Genomic DNA, 14986 nt, shown 5'->3' on the forward strand with positions numbered 1-14986 from the left:
TCATGGCGTCCATTACTGGTCTATAAACAGGCACAGAAAAGGTTAATGAAAACATGTATATCAAATGATAATGAGGTCAAGCTCAGGTAATGTTCGCCAAGTTAAAGTGGTTCAGAATATAGAGTGATCCATTAGTATTCACTCTATAGAGGCATTTGATGCTCTCCCAATTCAGTGGTGGTAGTTAAAAGGGCTTGTAAACTTGATGGCACATGTCAGCAAGTTTGCCCTGTCTGGATTTTGTATCATAATTATCTGTTGCATTAAAGAAGTACCTACCATAATGTCTCATTTTTCTACTTGTGCAGAACAAACTGTCAAATTAATGTGAATGACTTACTGAATGACTTACGACTCATTATGAACAAAAACAACCTTCTCTCCAGTGACTAGTAAGTCAAGATTAAATGTGTACAAAGTGCCCTTACACGATTATATTATGTTATACAGTCATTTTATGTGTGCCAGTGTAAACAAGTGTGCATGACAGATTGATTGATGACAAGAGAAATTCATTTAAGGAGAGTAACAACATTGTATTCTGTTAGGACACTATGGAAGTCCTATTGTATTATTTTTCCAAATAGGTTTCCTGGACAAGTGCAGTTTATATAATTGCTGTATATATTAACAACTGTCAGCAATATTTTTTATTAATTACAACAGAATTAAGTTGCAGAAAAAAAATCATCTGCAACTCTGCACTTCAAAAATGTATCTGTATATCAGTGAATGATTGCCAAATGAAGACATACCTGAATTAGATGAGTTAAAGCTGGGAAGGGAGGGGCTGCCAACCCCTGGCAAAAGGACAGGGGGGATCCCTTGCAGATTTGGATAGGCTGACTGTAGATTCAGAGCCTGCATTGCGGGGTTATCAAACATCCCCTGCTGTTGCATGGCTTGCTGCTGTGCCAGTCCTAAAACTTCATTGGCCTTCTTAATGCGGTCCATCTCTTGTTGGGCCATAAGTTGGCGGACTGTGGCTGGGTCAAAGTATTCTTTTTCCTTATCTAACTGGCTCCCAATGGTATCCTTTACCTTAGAGATGTGTTGCTGGGAGAAAATGTGATCACGAACAGAGAGGCGAGCACTATACTTGACACCACACAAAGTGCATTCAGTTTTGGGCCCCTCATAGGACGTCTGATTTATTCCGAAGTGCTTGGCCATGCTGAGTTTAGCCTTTTTCTCCTTGGCACGGGCGTTTTGAAACCACACCTGAACCACTCTCTTTGGAAGTCCAATGTCATTGCCAAGTACCTCACATTCCAGCATAGTGGGAGTCCTGTAGTCATTAAAACAAGATTTCAGCACTTTCAGCTGGAGGTTGGTCATCTGAGTACGGAAGCGCTTTTGGCCAGGACGGTCTCCACTGTCAATGCTCCTGCTGCCTGAAGCTCCAGGGCTTGGAGAGCAGGGGTCAGCCAGGCTGGAGGTCTCACTGTAGTCAATCATATTTTCATTTTCATAGTCCTTAGCATAATAGCTCGTTGCAGGGCTCACCAACCCTGAGGACATCTGGTCGTCATTTTCAAGGGAGGGGGCTGTGCCCCCAGACTTAGACAAGTAATCGCCACTATTTTGGCTGTGCTTTGCATCAGCACTGTCATTATCAGCATTGGCCTCATCACCGGTGGTTGTGTCTGTGATGGCTGTATTCACAGACGAACAGTCATCATTATCAAGTTTGCTCTGATCAAAGCTGAGGTTTACAGAGGACATGGTTGGGCTCTCAAAGTCTTCCATTCCCTCAACTTTAATGGATGAAGGGCTCAGTAGGGCCCTGGGAGACAAATCCATGTTTTTGTTCACTGGTGACAGGGAGGAGCTTTGTCCATCATTGATAGTGGGGGCAAGCTGGGAATAGCTTGATATATCTAGAACATCCATTTTCATTTGCATCCCCTCCTGTTCAGGTAACATACCAGCCAGAGCTAGATTGTAGCCAGCACGTTTGGCTTCATGCCAGTGACGAGAACGAATGTGTGCCTCAAGTGCAGTTTTTGCTTTGAAAAGAGCCCGACAAAAAGGGCACCTACGATGAGCTTGAGCTGGCCCTACTGCCCTAAACTGGCCTTTTCTCTCCCTGGCTCTGGTATTTTGGAACCAGACTTGCACTACCCTCTTTTTTAGTCCCACCTCATGAGCTATGTGGTCGAGCATTTTACGTGTGGGATTTGAATCTAATAAGTACTTCTGATATAGGATTTCCAGCTGCTCAGGTGTGATGGTGGTTCTAAGCCGCTTGTCTCTCTGTGGCTCCTCTCCACTGTTTGTGCTGTCATTCTCTCCTGGACTAGTGCCAGCTTTCTCCTCCAACTTCCTCTTCAGGGAGTTCATGGTGGAGGTGGGGGTGGATGGAGAGGTGGCAGAGCTGCTGGGAATCTGTGGCATTGCCCCGGAGAGAAGTTGGCTTGCCAAAAGAGGATTGCTGGGATCAAATAGCATGAAAGGCATGTCCATCGGGCGGTCGAGGAATTGAGGGTGGATGAATTGATTTTGCACAGAGAGGAAGTGTAATTGCTGGTGTTCCTGCCAGTGCTCAAAGGAGGGGAAGCCAACCTTGCACTGCTCACACTGGTAAGGGATCATCTGCTGTGCCAGTTGTTGTGAGGCAGAGGTCAGGTGTGCGTTGAGGCTCAGGTGAGAGCTTTGAGAGGGGGCCTGGCTTGTCTGAGAGGCTGAGGGACCACACTGCTGCTGTTGTTGAGAGAAGGAAGGAGATGAATGTTTGATGGCCTTGGGAATTGTTTGAGTCTTCTCTTCTCGCTGAGATCTATGGTGCTGTGTCTCAGATTGGGGCTGATGCACAATTTCCTGTTTAATTGAAGTTTGGTTTTCACGTGGATCGGCAGACATTTCCGGTAATTGTTTAGGCTTCTCATCATAAGTGTTTGAGGTGTTGGCTGGTGATGCCTCCTCTTTCTCGGTAGATGGGAGGTGTGAGAATGCTGAAGTGGAGGGTGGGAGGGGGCAGAGGCTTGAGGAGGAGGGCATTGGGGTGTGACAGGAGGACCCAGAGGGGGTATAGTATTCATGTGAAAGATCCATTGAATCCTCATTTTGGCTGTCATATTGCCCATCCTCATCTTCATCTTTGTAACACAGCTTCTTTTGGTGTTTTATTAGGTCAAATATACGCTGGAAAACCAGACTGCATTTCTTACACTGATAATTCAGATTGGTGGTGCGAATATAGCGGTCATTTGACAACTCTCTTCTTTCACCATCTTTTCCTCCATCACCCTGGTTTTCATAATTCTTTCTTGCTTTCTGGCGAGCATTCTGGAACCAGACAACAATTACACGAGTGGGGAGGCTCAGAAGGTTGGAGAGCTGTTCAAATTCATCATCTTTAGGATAAGCATTGGCATCAAAGAAGTCTTGAAGCACTCTCAGCTGGTAGTCAGTAAACCTAGTCCTGGATGATCTCTTACTTCCGTAGCATTCTTGTTTCTGGGGCTCAGGGGAAGGAGGTTTCGAGTCAATTTTGGTGTCTTCCAGAGTAGTTATTGGTGGATTATTGAAATTGTATGGTGAGTCTTTGTTGCGCTGGCGCTCTTTGAATAGAGTGTTTCTGAACCAGTGCTTTATGACTTTTTGTGGCAGCCCTGATTTATCTGCCATTTCTTTAATCTGATCCTCATTGGGTGAATTGTTAATATCAAAGTATTGTCGTAGGACCCTAAGCTGGTCATCTGTGATACGTGTTCGTGGCCTCTTGTTCTGCTGCTGCTGTAGCATGGCTGGTGTGAGCTGTTGTTGATAGAGCTGGGCCAGATCTGAGGCCAGGCCTGACTCAACAGAGGGTAACTGGGAAGGCAACTGAGAAGGCAAAGACTGGAGAGACATTGGCTGCATCATGAGTGGTGAAAAGAGGGGCAGATCCATTGGCATGGAAATTTGTGCCATTGAAACTTGAGGCTGTGGGGGAGGTACAGTTGGAGGTGTAAGTGAGGCAGCAGAGACAGGAATATTTGGTGTGGGTGCTCGCTGCGGTGGAGGTGGAGGAGGAGGAGGAGGAGGTGGTGGTGGAGGAGCCGGTGCAGCCTCTGGTGTAGGGGGTCTCAGTGGATAGAGTTTATCATACTGCTCTCTGTATTCCTTAGCAAATCTCTCAAGGGATCGGAATGGAAAGAAGGCCTGGTGGATATGCTCCTGGTGACTCTTCAGAATGAGAATGTTTGAAAACAGCTTGCCACAGGCTTCACATTCCAGTTTCTCTAATCCCTCAATGGGGTCCACCACTCTTGTTATCCCACCTGGACCGCTTGATCCTGTAGGTCCAGTCCCAGCTGTCTTTTTCTGAGCTTTCTGCTTGTTTTCATTGTATTGAATTACTAACTCAAAACCAAAATTCTCCAGAAGGGCTTTAGTTGCATTTCCACGAGCATCTGAAGCAATCCTTGGTGGAGGCAATCCAGAATCGTGGTTAGTATTAATTGAAATCTGCTGCATGTCCTTCTTTTCTTTTGCCTTGTTGTCTGTAGAATCTTTGACATGTTCCTCAGTTTTTTCAATTGTGTCTTTATCTCTTTGTATTTCCCTGTCTTTCTCATTGTGAGAGGAAGGAGGCTTCTGCTTTTTTTCAGACTGCTGGAGGAGAGAAGCACTCTGTTGCAGTAATGCCATCTGCCCCTGGGCCGAGTGGGCTTGCTGCTGCTGCTGCTGCTGTTGTTGTTGCTGTTGCTGCTGTTGATGTTGCTGCTGAAGGTGGTGGTGCATCAGTTGCTGCTGTAGACAGCTCTGCTGGGCTGAGTTCTTTAGTTCCTCCAGCAGGGAGGAGGTAGAGGAACTTGCCAGGCCAAGTGCTGAGCTACTGATGTTGATCTCTGGGTTCAGCTGAAATTCTGCTCCAGGGATGTAGAAAGGGAAGAGCAACTGCTGCTGTTGCAGAGGGAGAAGCGCATCGGTTGTCATAGGGAAGTGCTGCAGAAGTGCTGGGTTGAAGAGCTGTGATTGTATAAGAGCAGCCTGCTGCTGAAGCTCTTGTTGAAGCTGGGCTTGAGCTTGGGCCTGGGCCTGAGCCAACTGCTGTTGTTGCTGAAGCTGCTGTTGTTGCCCCCTAGCAGATAGCATGTCTGCAAATTTCTTCTTTTTTACTTCATGGTTCTCAGATGGTGATGAATGACAGCTCACTGAAGAATTCCCCAGGCTTTCAATGCTGTGAGACTGGCTCATGTGGTTACCTCCAAGAATACTCTGAACTGTCTGAGACCCAGAAGAACTGTGGTTGCTAGAGCTAGTAGTTGTGTTAGTTGCTGGGCTTGGGCTGGGTGTTGAAGTGCTGATGCTGGATCCTCCACCACTCAAACCAGTAGCACTCCCAGAGCTAGTGCTCCCTCCTGCTGCTTCAAGTTTGGCCGCCCTAGCTTTGGTCTGGTGTAGAACAGAGCGCATGTGTATCTCTAGAGTAGAACTCTGGCTATATGCCACGTTACAAGTGCTGCACTTGAATGGCTTGTTGTCAGGGCTGCTGGTAGGCTCAGGTTGACCAGTGGTGGACTCCTGAAGGGCCCTCTTCACCTTGTGCAGGTGGGAGACAGAGTTATAGTGAACCAGAAGAATGTTCTTCTGTGTAAAGGACTCTTTGCATACAGTGCACTTGAAAGGACGAGATGGATCCAAGAACTTCTCCATTGTAAAGTTGGGACCCTTTCTGAATGGCAGAGCACGTTTGGGTTCAGATCCAGAATCTTCCTGCAATGAGCCAGAGTCACTACCTGTTGGGCTTTGTTTTTCCTCTGGGTCGCTTTCCTCCCCCTCTTTGTCATCTTCTCCCAGGCTTCCATGCTCCTCACCAAGGGATGGGTCACCCATGACCATGATGTCTCCATTCATCAATAAGCCCCCGTAGAGCTGCTGGATATCAGCTTCACTCAGCTCCAGGTGGCTGGTTTCCAAATGTTTCTTCAAGGCCTGCAGTGTTCTGAAGCTACGCTGGCAGAGGCAGCACATGGTGGCTGCCCTGATCACATGGTACTGTGAATGGAGCTGCAGCTTCTCCACAGTCTTGAAGGCCAGGCTGCATTGGTTACAACGGTACTTGTAGACATGGCGATCCGAAACAGGCAACTGGGGCCTTTTGTTGTGAACTTCATTGAAATGCATCTGGAGGGAGTTGGAGGATTTGAAGACTTGGTTACAGCCTTTCTTCCAACACAGGAATCCTGTGGCATCATCCCTCTCGGACTGTTGATCCTCCAGAGGTGACTTACGAGCCTCAGCTATTTCTGTAGGAAGTGAAACCCCCTTCTCTGGATCAGCATCTGATGCATCTGTCAAAAAATAAACCAAAAGGAAAGAATAATTAATTATGTGCCCACATTTGCAAAGTCTTTGCATAACAAAATGTAACTTCAACAGAGGACATGAAAACACTGATCATTTCAGGATTCCTAGGGAAGGGATAGAACATGGAAAGCAATATTTACTACAGAGACCTGCGAATGCCAAAGATCATTCCCATTGCTTCGTTGTGACTGATGGTCTTGGCATGATCAATGCAATGTATTTTCCAAAAAATAAAATAAGTACACCTGATCAAACATAACATTTAATTTCAGCCCATTTATTGTATGCTCAGCCATCATTAACCAATATTAAAAAGTGCTCATTACAGGATCTTATACCTGTGTGAAACTAATGTAATAAATTTAATAATGTATTTGCAAAACAAATATAAAGAACATTTTGAGCAGTAACTATTGCATGGTATGTAAAACAAACAGTGTAGCCTATGGTAAAGTAAACCCCAAATTTCTAACACAGTGTGACACTAACCAGTTTGCTTCTTTGTGTCCTCAGAGTTGGAGTTGGATGTGGCTTGGGGGGTGCTTTGGGACTCTCTGTCTGGGCCAGGTACAGGTAAAAACATGCTTGCTGGCAGCACTTCAGTTGCTGTCACCTGGAAAACAAAGCAGAAGGCAATTCTAGTGTTAATAATGATCTCAATGATTCACAATACAATTTAATATTCATGTTAAAAATGTTTAAAAGACAAAATACAGATACATAAACAAGAGGATGAATACAGCGCGGTTATGTACAAGGATATAAACACATCAACTGTCACATATTTATATAGCATAAAAGATAATTTCCACACAATCTAGAGATATCATGGAGACCTTGCTGAGGTCCTCACTCGCTTACACATATACATTACTATATTCATGTGGATCACTCCAATGTGCATGTACGTATGTGCAAACAAACGCACACACACACACACACACACACACACACACACACACACATAATCATATTACTTTTTACTTCATTTGCCATTCCTGCAATTTACAGTTGAGCACTGCTGGTGTTTTGTCATATGCCTGGTAAGTTCTGCTGCAGCCAATTAGGGAGATGGACTGCATGGCCTACCTTGGCCAACTGAAAAGCTTATTAGAGGGCCTAATTAAATAATTCTTCCTTGAAAAACGACTATTCCAATGGAGAGTGATCCATTCTAGGTAAACTAACTCCCAGCCATCTTGCAAAAATAGTCTTAGCTTATTTTAGCTTGGATCACAGTACACATTAGTGCTGTTTGATGTGTCAGTTAAATTAAAAATTAGGTAGAAAAGTTGATTCTTACATAAAAATAAAAGGATCAAAAGAAAAAAAAAACATGAAACCGGTAATACAAAAGGTATGCTATGCATTTTAAAATTGAAAAAAAAAAGAAAAAAAAAAGGATTATTTTTTCTACTATTCTAATTGGAACATTTCAAGGACGAATGAATATTGATTTAAAAAGTGCAGAGAAGCGCCCAGGTTCTCTCTGCTCTCAAAAGGTTGAAGTCAATCATGTGTGAATGACAGCAACCTCTCTTTATCCTTGCCGCCCCCAACCCACTTTCCTCCTATTTCTCCCTCTGATAGCCTCTTTTTTACCCCCAAAAGATGACAATTCATCAAATTCACTCATTAACAGACCCCTATTTAACAATAATCATCGGCTGAGATTGGAGGAGGCTGGGAGATGAGGCCCTGTCTGCTTCACCTTCCTTCAATTAACTTCCCAAACAGAATAATCAGCCTCACTCCCCATGCTGCATTTCAATTCACATCACTCCACCACATCCCACCTCTTCTCCCCACTGTTTCTCTTCTGAACCTCAATTTCAGGGTCTTCTTGGACAACCCTCTTCCCTTAGCCTTAAGACGTATCATGGTTATCCTGACTATCCTTACACATAACATCAATTGAAGGTGTCTCAAAAAAGACAGAAAAGTAAAAAAAAAAATCTAAAAGAATGCAAATCAAAAATTTAAAGCAAAATAAAAAATCTCTGACTTTGACTATTATACTTTAATATTATATAATAGTTATTCTTGCATAAACATAGCAAGTAAATAATAAAACAAATAATCAATCGAAGTGTTACTAAAGCAAAAATCTGATGGATACTTAATTTACTGCAAAACAAGGGAGTGCAGTGTCAGATCTCTGTGTTTGAGGCTTTGGTCCGTCTATTGCCATTTGCAAGGAGTCCTTCTAACAGACACAATGAGGATATGGCTGAACATAGCATGCCATATAGCCTATATGTCAGCTCCAAACAGGGCAGAATCCCCCTCAAGCAACAGTGGGTCTGCAGGGACTTCAAGGTTAAGTGGAACAGTAAACACTTTCTAGTCCATTACTATACGATTAGTGTGATCACAAATTCACTAGAAAATATCCAGCCATTTTCCCTCTTTGTTTTTTTTTTTTTTGGGGGGGGAGGGGGTTACCTCTCTGTCCTCCATCTCTTCCAAATGAGAAGTGGAAAATTAATGCAACCAGCATGGAGAGTCACAAAAACAAAACACAGCGGTGATTTACATTACAAAGTGGACTGTTTCTAGACAACTGCTTCATTAGGCGATGAGAGGCAAGAGCAGAGAGTATCCCAAGGTCACTTTTAATTTGGACCGCCTAATTGGCAAACATAGTTCAGAATGGCTATCATCCAGCCAGACTCAGAATTAATGAAGCACAATTATTTTCATTACCCCTATCTTATACAGACAGAAAATGAGACATAGAGTGAGAGAGGGAGGGAGTAATGGAGGAGGATATATATATATATATATATATATATATATATGGAGAGAGAGAGAGAGGGAGAGACAGAGAGATGGGGTATAGGAGAGAGGGAGTGCAGAGGGTGGGTAAATGAAGGGTGAGAGAGTGAGAGCATCTTTATGCATGGTCGGCAAGAAATAAAAGTCACCTATTTCAGAATTCATTAGGCTCCTCTACTAGACATGTGAAAAGGATAAAGTACCTTTCCATCTACATTCACCAGTTATAAAAAAGGTGCCGGCTTTAATGTGTGTTATATTACCTCTGTTCTATCATGGTCCTCTTGTAGTGGTTCAGTACATTACTATCTCTATAAAAGAAATAAATATTGCCATCTACCATACTAATGTGCTTGCCATTTACTTTCTAGATGGGGGGTGAAGATGGCTCGGCAGCAGACAGAGCAATGTTTTACTGAGTGATTGTCCGGCAAGCTATTCCGCTCCACAGGATAGAACAGAACAAAGATTTGCTCTGTGATTTACAAGAAAACAGAGCAAATAAAATTTTATTTCCCCTTGATAAGCATTAAAGAAAGTAAGGAGAGTATTCTCTCTGGGCAGATAAGGGTGCAGCAGTGAGTGCATCTTATTGCAGCTGATATAAATCTAACTTTGGAATGTGAGTCAAAGATCACCTGACTCAGGCTACAATATGATTCATTACATGTATCATATTTCTGTAGGAGTATTGCTGAGTATTTAGACAGTTTTTTTTTAATTAGTATATGAGGTTTGACTGTGCTTTGTGCAGTCACAGTTTTCATTGTTTCTGTACAATCTGTAAATTTTTTATTCACGTAAGATTTGATTTTGGCCAGATCAATAGTGAATAATAACATTCCCATTGCCTGGACTTGAATTTCATTAAAAGGGGAAAACTGTTCATTGAATTTTGATTCATTTGTGTCACAATTACTTTAACACATTCATAATAAAAGGCTTTGTTTTGACTAGCACAGAGGTGATCATAGACATGGTGAGAATGTCAATGTGCTAATAAATGGACTGGGAGCTAAGAGCTACTCATCTAGGACAAAAAAAAAACACCCAAAACCCACAGATTATCTGCACCCCTCCCCAAATTACTATGATTACAATGGAGCTGGAAAAAAATGCTCTCTGATAATGGGCAGATTAAGACAATGCAAGAGAAGAGAAGAATATGCATCTTAAAAAGGCTAAATCCTATCTGACTTCCAATGAGCCAATGGGATTGCCTACAGCTATTTCACAATTAACAGCATTCTTTGTTTTGATAAAGGCTCAAATGTTGGCAATTTAGAGGAGGGGAGACAGGAGAGACATTCTTCCTCACAGCCAGGCAGCCACTCGGGGGTGGGGGATTGACTAAGAATGAGTGAGTCATCTTCTTGGCATGGCTGAATCCTTACACTGGTCCTTGACTTGACCCATTGGCTGCATTCTGACTGGCCATAATGTGTGCACATAGGAATATACTGGGCCTCCATAAAGCAGCACAACAGAGACTGGCTGCTGCTTCCTTGTCGCTGACAGAACAAAAAAATCCCCGAGGAGATAATGGAACAATATCAGACAGAAAGGATATAGAAAATGGAATCAAAACTTGGATTGCAGTGATGTATACAAGAAAAATCCTAGGAGGCAAGGCCATAACATTTGTTCCTCTATTGTACTTTGTTCCCAATGAATTCCCTGAGTTGAAAAAGCTTCTGACAATGCATGACATGAGGTATTTATTCAGTGAATGAATATTCTAGTCTATAGTCTATACTACATCTTTACAAGCTAATACATACCAATCAAACTGAATAAAGGCAAAAACAAGTTACCTTGAAAAACTGCAAATAATAAACAAAGAGAAAGAAAGAAAGAAGAAAAGAAAACACCATCCAATTTTAAACTCATTTTGCAGATGCTGGTTTGTTTAGGTAAAATGGTGAGGAATGTGTACTACTACTTTGTATGATCGAGTTGACAAAAATGGAGTCACGGTCCAAAATGTATTACAAAAGCAATTCAGGCAAAGAAACATGACCATGAAAATGAAGTAAAGAGTACAACCTACTCGACAGCCCTCCGAACCACCCACCACCCAATCACACACACATACAATACACACATGACTTACTGTGGCGATAAGCTTATCAACACAGTCAGGCGCCACACTGTGGAGGTGTGTGAGGTGGAACTGAAGGTGGATCTTGTTGTTGAGCATGTCCTGGCAGAGCGGGCAGCGGAACATGGGCTGGACAGAGTGCTGCGTCATCACGTGCATTCTGAGACGGTTCAGGTCCGTGTTGGTAAACTTGCAGTAGGGGCACTGGTACATCTGGGTGAGGGGGAGGCAGGGGAACAAAGAAGGGAGGAGAGGAAAAAAGGACATCCACGGAGGGTTAATGGGGTGAGACGGTAGGCCTGCTCAGAGAGAGAAGAGGATCTGTAGATTAGGGGGAAGAGTGGGCCCCCTTCCCTCAAGCAGGCAGGTCCCTCTGATCACAGACCAGTGGGTAATACTGAGCACCACTGAGTCTTGGCACACACTTCAAAGTGCTCTCATCTGTCAAATACTATATTGATTTTCCACCTTTTGCACAATTAGCAGTGCAACTGCAGCAGAAAGGCTAAACTAATTTTAAGGAGATTTAAAAAAAAAAAAAAAAATCCTACATAATATAAAAAGGGTCAGTGGGATTCAGATAACTAAAAATGATTAGAAGTACATCTTTACATTTTTTTTCTTAATTGATGTGTAAGTTTTAGGCTTATAATGAGGGCTTGGTAATTGAGGATGAGATAACCTTTAGCAAGAATTCCCTAATTCAAAGAGCTAGAGAAACAGAGAGTTTTATGAACATCTGAAGGCATCAACGTCTACAAAATTCTGTGTTTTGCAGTCTTCTCACCTGCTCCGCAGCACTCTTCTCAGCTGTCCTGGGACGCTTGGAGCAGAGCGGGCTCTCTGAGGTCTCTGACCGTGAAGAGGGCCTTTTGGAGGGGATTGGGGAATCTGCCTGGTGCCTTTCCAAATGGCTGGACACTGCTAAACATACGCACATACACACGGACACACATGCACAAACACACACAAACACGGAGGGATAAAGAGAGAGAAGAGCAGACATGTCAAGACAAGGTGAGGACTTGGCAGCCTGGGAACAGGTCAATCAATAACACTGTGGATAAAGGGCTTTGAAATGTCTTTCTTAAATGTGATATAACTGCATTTAATGGGACTTGGGCAGAGAAACTGTTGGTAGCCAACTCATGACTCCCCATACAAATCACCGCACTCTTTTTTACTTCTCTTCCCATGCTACTGCAGCGGGACGCACAGCCAATGTGCTTTGACGGGCTGTCTCTCCCAATGTTGGATTGTTAGGACATTATACAACACCACAAACAGCTAATAAAAACATAAGCTTGCCACGGTGGGCAGCTGTAGGTTTCATGTCACCATAGATTTTATGTCCGTGAGATTTTCTAAACTTGAGACAAGGTACACACACACATCTCGCTACCTCATCATACAGTATGAAGGTAAAGAGATCCACATCGGCCTCAAACTCAACTTTAAACGAGACTTGTTTCTTTAATTACTTTTCCTCAGGTACTCCTTTGCAGTACGTCTTACATAGGTATTCGTGTCTCACTTGCATATGTGATGCTCAAATGTAATGAGTCAGCTCATTTGCTCTGTTTTCATGTAAGTGACAATGTAAGCTATCTACATATAGTGACAGAATGTTGTTGTCATAACAGTGCAGTGATCCTGACAGTTGTAATACAAGCCGATTGCACAGCAAATCTAACGGTAGACATTCTTCAAAAGATCTTCAACCACATCTTGTGGCTTCAACCACATCTTAACTATACAAGCCCTATGCAAGAAGGTAATTGCTGTTCAGGGTGCTACACAAAGCCCTATGGAGATTCCTGAGACCAACAGAGGAAGAAGCTAAAGTTTTGATTCCAAGGCATTTATGAACTGTGGCCACACAGGCTAGTTCCTCATCCAAATATGTATGAATTTAAAATCCTACCAAAGAGGGGCCAGGTCGTTATGGCAGGGATGAAAAAAGAACAGAAGTTCTGGTCAAATGGTGACCTATAGTTTGACCCTTCTTGGAAAACCCTCCTGCTCTTTGTGCCTACACAGCAAGTGAGTGCCAGTGAAACTCTCTATTTAATTGGAATTTCTGTAACCAGCTAAGCCTCCTCCAGTGTGTTGTCGGTCTGTCCAAGTGGACTGTGACAAAGAGAACGAAAGGATAGCAAGATTGGAAAACCTTTCCTCAGACCTCTGAGCCAATCTGTGTATTTCTTCAAAGCAACACTAGAATAAGGTTGCATACGACCTTTCACTTAGCTCTAATAAAGATTTTCAAGGACAACATTTTTTTTAAATGGCCACAGGGGTTCAAAGATGGCATTAGCGTACTGATTAGTCATAGCCATAGATACTCGGAGAAGACAGCCATGCTTTCATGCTCATAGTTTTGATGTAAAAAAGAGCTACAGTAATTGTCAGGTAGCAGCCCATCTTTGAAAAGATTCCCTTTCTATACAGTTACTTCAAGTGCTTCACTAGCTGGCAGAACATATCACACAGCTAATCCTTTTAATACAAACTACACCAATATTAACAAAATAGTGCCTCTCCTTCCCTCCATATCCACTGAGCAAGACCTCACAACAAGAGCTTCTGCTCAGCAAACCAGAGCGCTGCTCCCCTTTATAAAGAGCTAAAGGAGAGAGAGAGAGAGAAAGAGAGAGAGTGGGAGAGAGAGAGAAATAAAATAGAGGCAGCAAACAGAAAGGCATCACAGTTGAGTAAAAATACTCAGCTAAGCTCTGGCTCATAGAGGAGCTAAATCCACATGGAGCCAGCATGGGGAGCTGGGAGCAGCACAGTGCTTTGTCGCCAGTGGAAAGAATTCACTGTGAAACTTAAGGAGGTGTCTTGCCGGCTCCTAACGAGCCCATAAAGAGTTAAATTTGGCCTGATTTGTACAGTCCTGGAAGGGCAAATTGAGAACAGAGGGCATTGGTAGGGGAGGGGTGGTTTGGCGGGGGGTCAGGTTAAGCAGGGCTGACCACGCTCCTGCTCCAGACATTAAAATGTCAGCTCCAATCAGGACGGGGGCAGTTGAGCTGATTACCCAGTGGGGGACCTGGCTTTGGACAGAGCAGCCTGCTAGATCTCCCAGAGACACTAGGATCAGCCAGGGAGGCCCTATTAGGGTCCAGTCACAGTCAATCCTATTAAACACATCCACCAATAAACAAAGGAAATGTTAAACAAAAGGAACCTCCCATTCCCTGACATTAACCTCTCAGTCATGACACTGTCCTTGCCAATTCCTCCTCCTCCTCCTCCTCAACTCCACTTCAGTTCACTCGTACTTCCTCCACTTCCCCTGAACTCATCTCTCGGGGAAAACGAGGACAGTCATCTCTGGAAGCCTTGACTACAATACAACCCATGGGCACTGAGGAATTTCAATGATCTGGTTGATCTTTTTAATACTAAATGGATAAATCATGCCAATGTCTATGCATTGCGCTCTCATGCTAATCTCGTGCTAATTCGATAATGATAATGCCCTCTTGTGCTTTTTCCTTGCAAACTCATTCCTTTTTCACCCTTCTGCTAGTGTTGTGCACCATGGTTAGGGAACACCAGTCTCTCCTAGGCCTTTCCTCTCTCCATCAGCTCAGTAATCTTAGACAGCTATTTGACTTCTCACTATCAGTATGGAAATCCTCACAGGTAAAGAGTGGTGGACAAAAGCTCAAGTCAAAGCAGGCTAAGCAGGACAAAATGAGAATGAAACAAAGCCTGAGTGGCCAAAAGTCTGCCAAGGGCATGAGAAAACAGGAGCCTAAAGCCAACGGTACGACTTCTTACATCTGTTAAATCTATGAA

General features: G+C 43.4%; 1 protein-coding gene across 3 annotated transcripts in view; it reads right to left on the reverse strand.

Annotated features, from left to right (window-relative positions):
* The window catches only part of zfhx3b (zinc finger homeobox 3b), a 148315-nt gene that overhangs the window by 7017 nt on the left and 126312 nt on the right, over positions 1-14986 (reverse strand). For 2 of the 3 annotated variants that reach the window (XM_078286041.1, XM_078286063.1), the window contains exons 7-10: positions 11964-12100; positions 11189-11389; positions 6787-6910; positions 756-6281 (exon numbers count right to left, since the gene is read on the reverse strand). In XM_078286041.1, coding sequence (XP_078142167.1) covers positions 756-6281; positions 6787-6910; positions 11189-11389; positions 11964-12100 — 5988 coding nt within the window. The remainder of the gene's footprint in view (positions 1-755; positions 6282-6786; positions 6911-11188; positions 11390-11963; positions 12101-14986) is intronic. The other variant, XM_078286079.1, reaches the window with a different exon arrangement.

The sequence above is a fragment of the Centroberyx gerrardi genome, chromosome 1, assembly GCF_048128805.1.
Source record: "Centroberyx gerrardi isolate f3 chromosome 1, fCenGer3.hap1.cur.20231027, whole genome shotgun sequence".
Lineage (NCBI taxonomy): Eukaryota > Metazoa > Chordata > Actinopteri > Beryciformes > Berycidae > Centroberyx > Centroberyx gerrardi.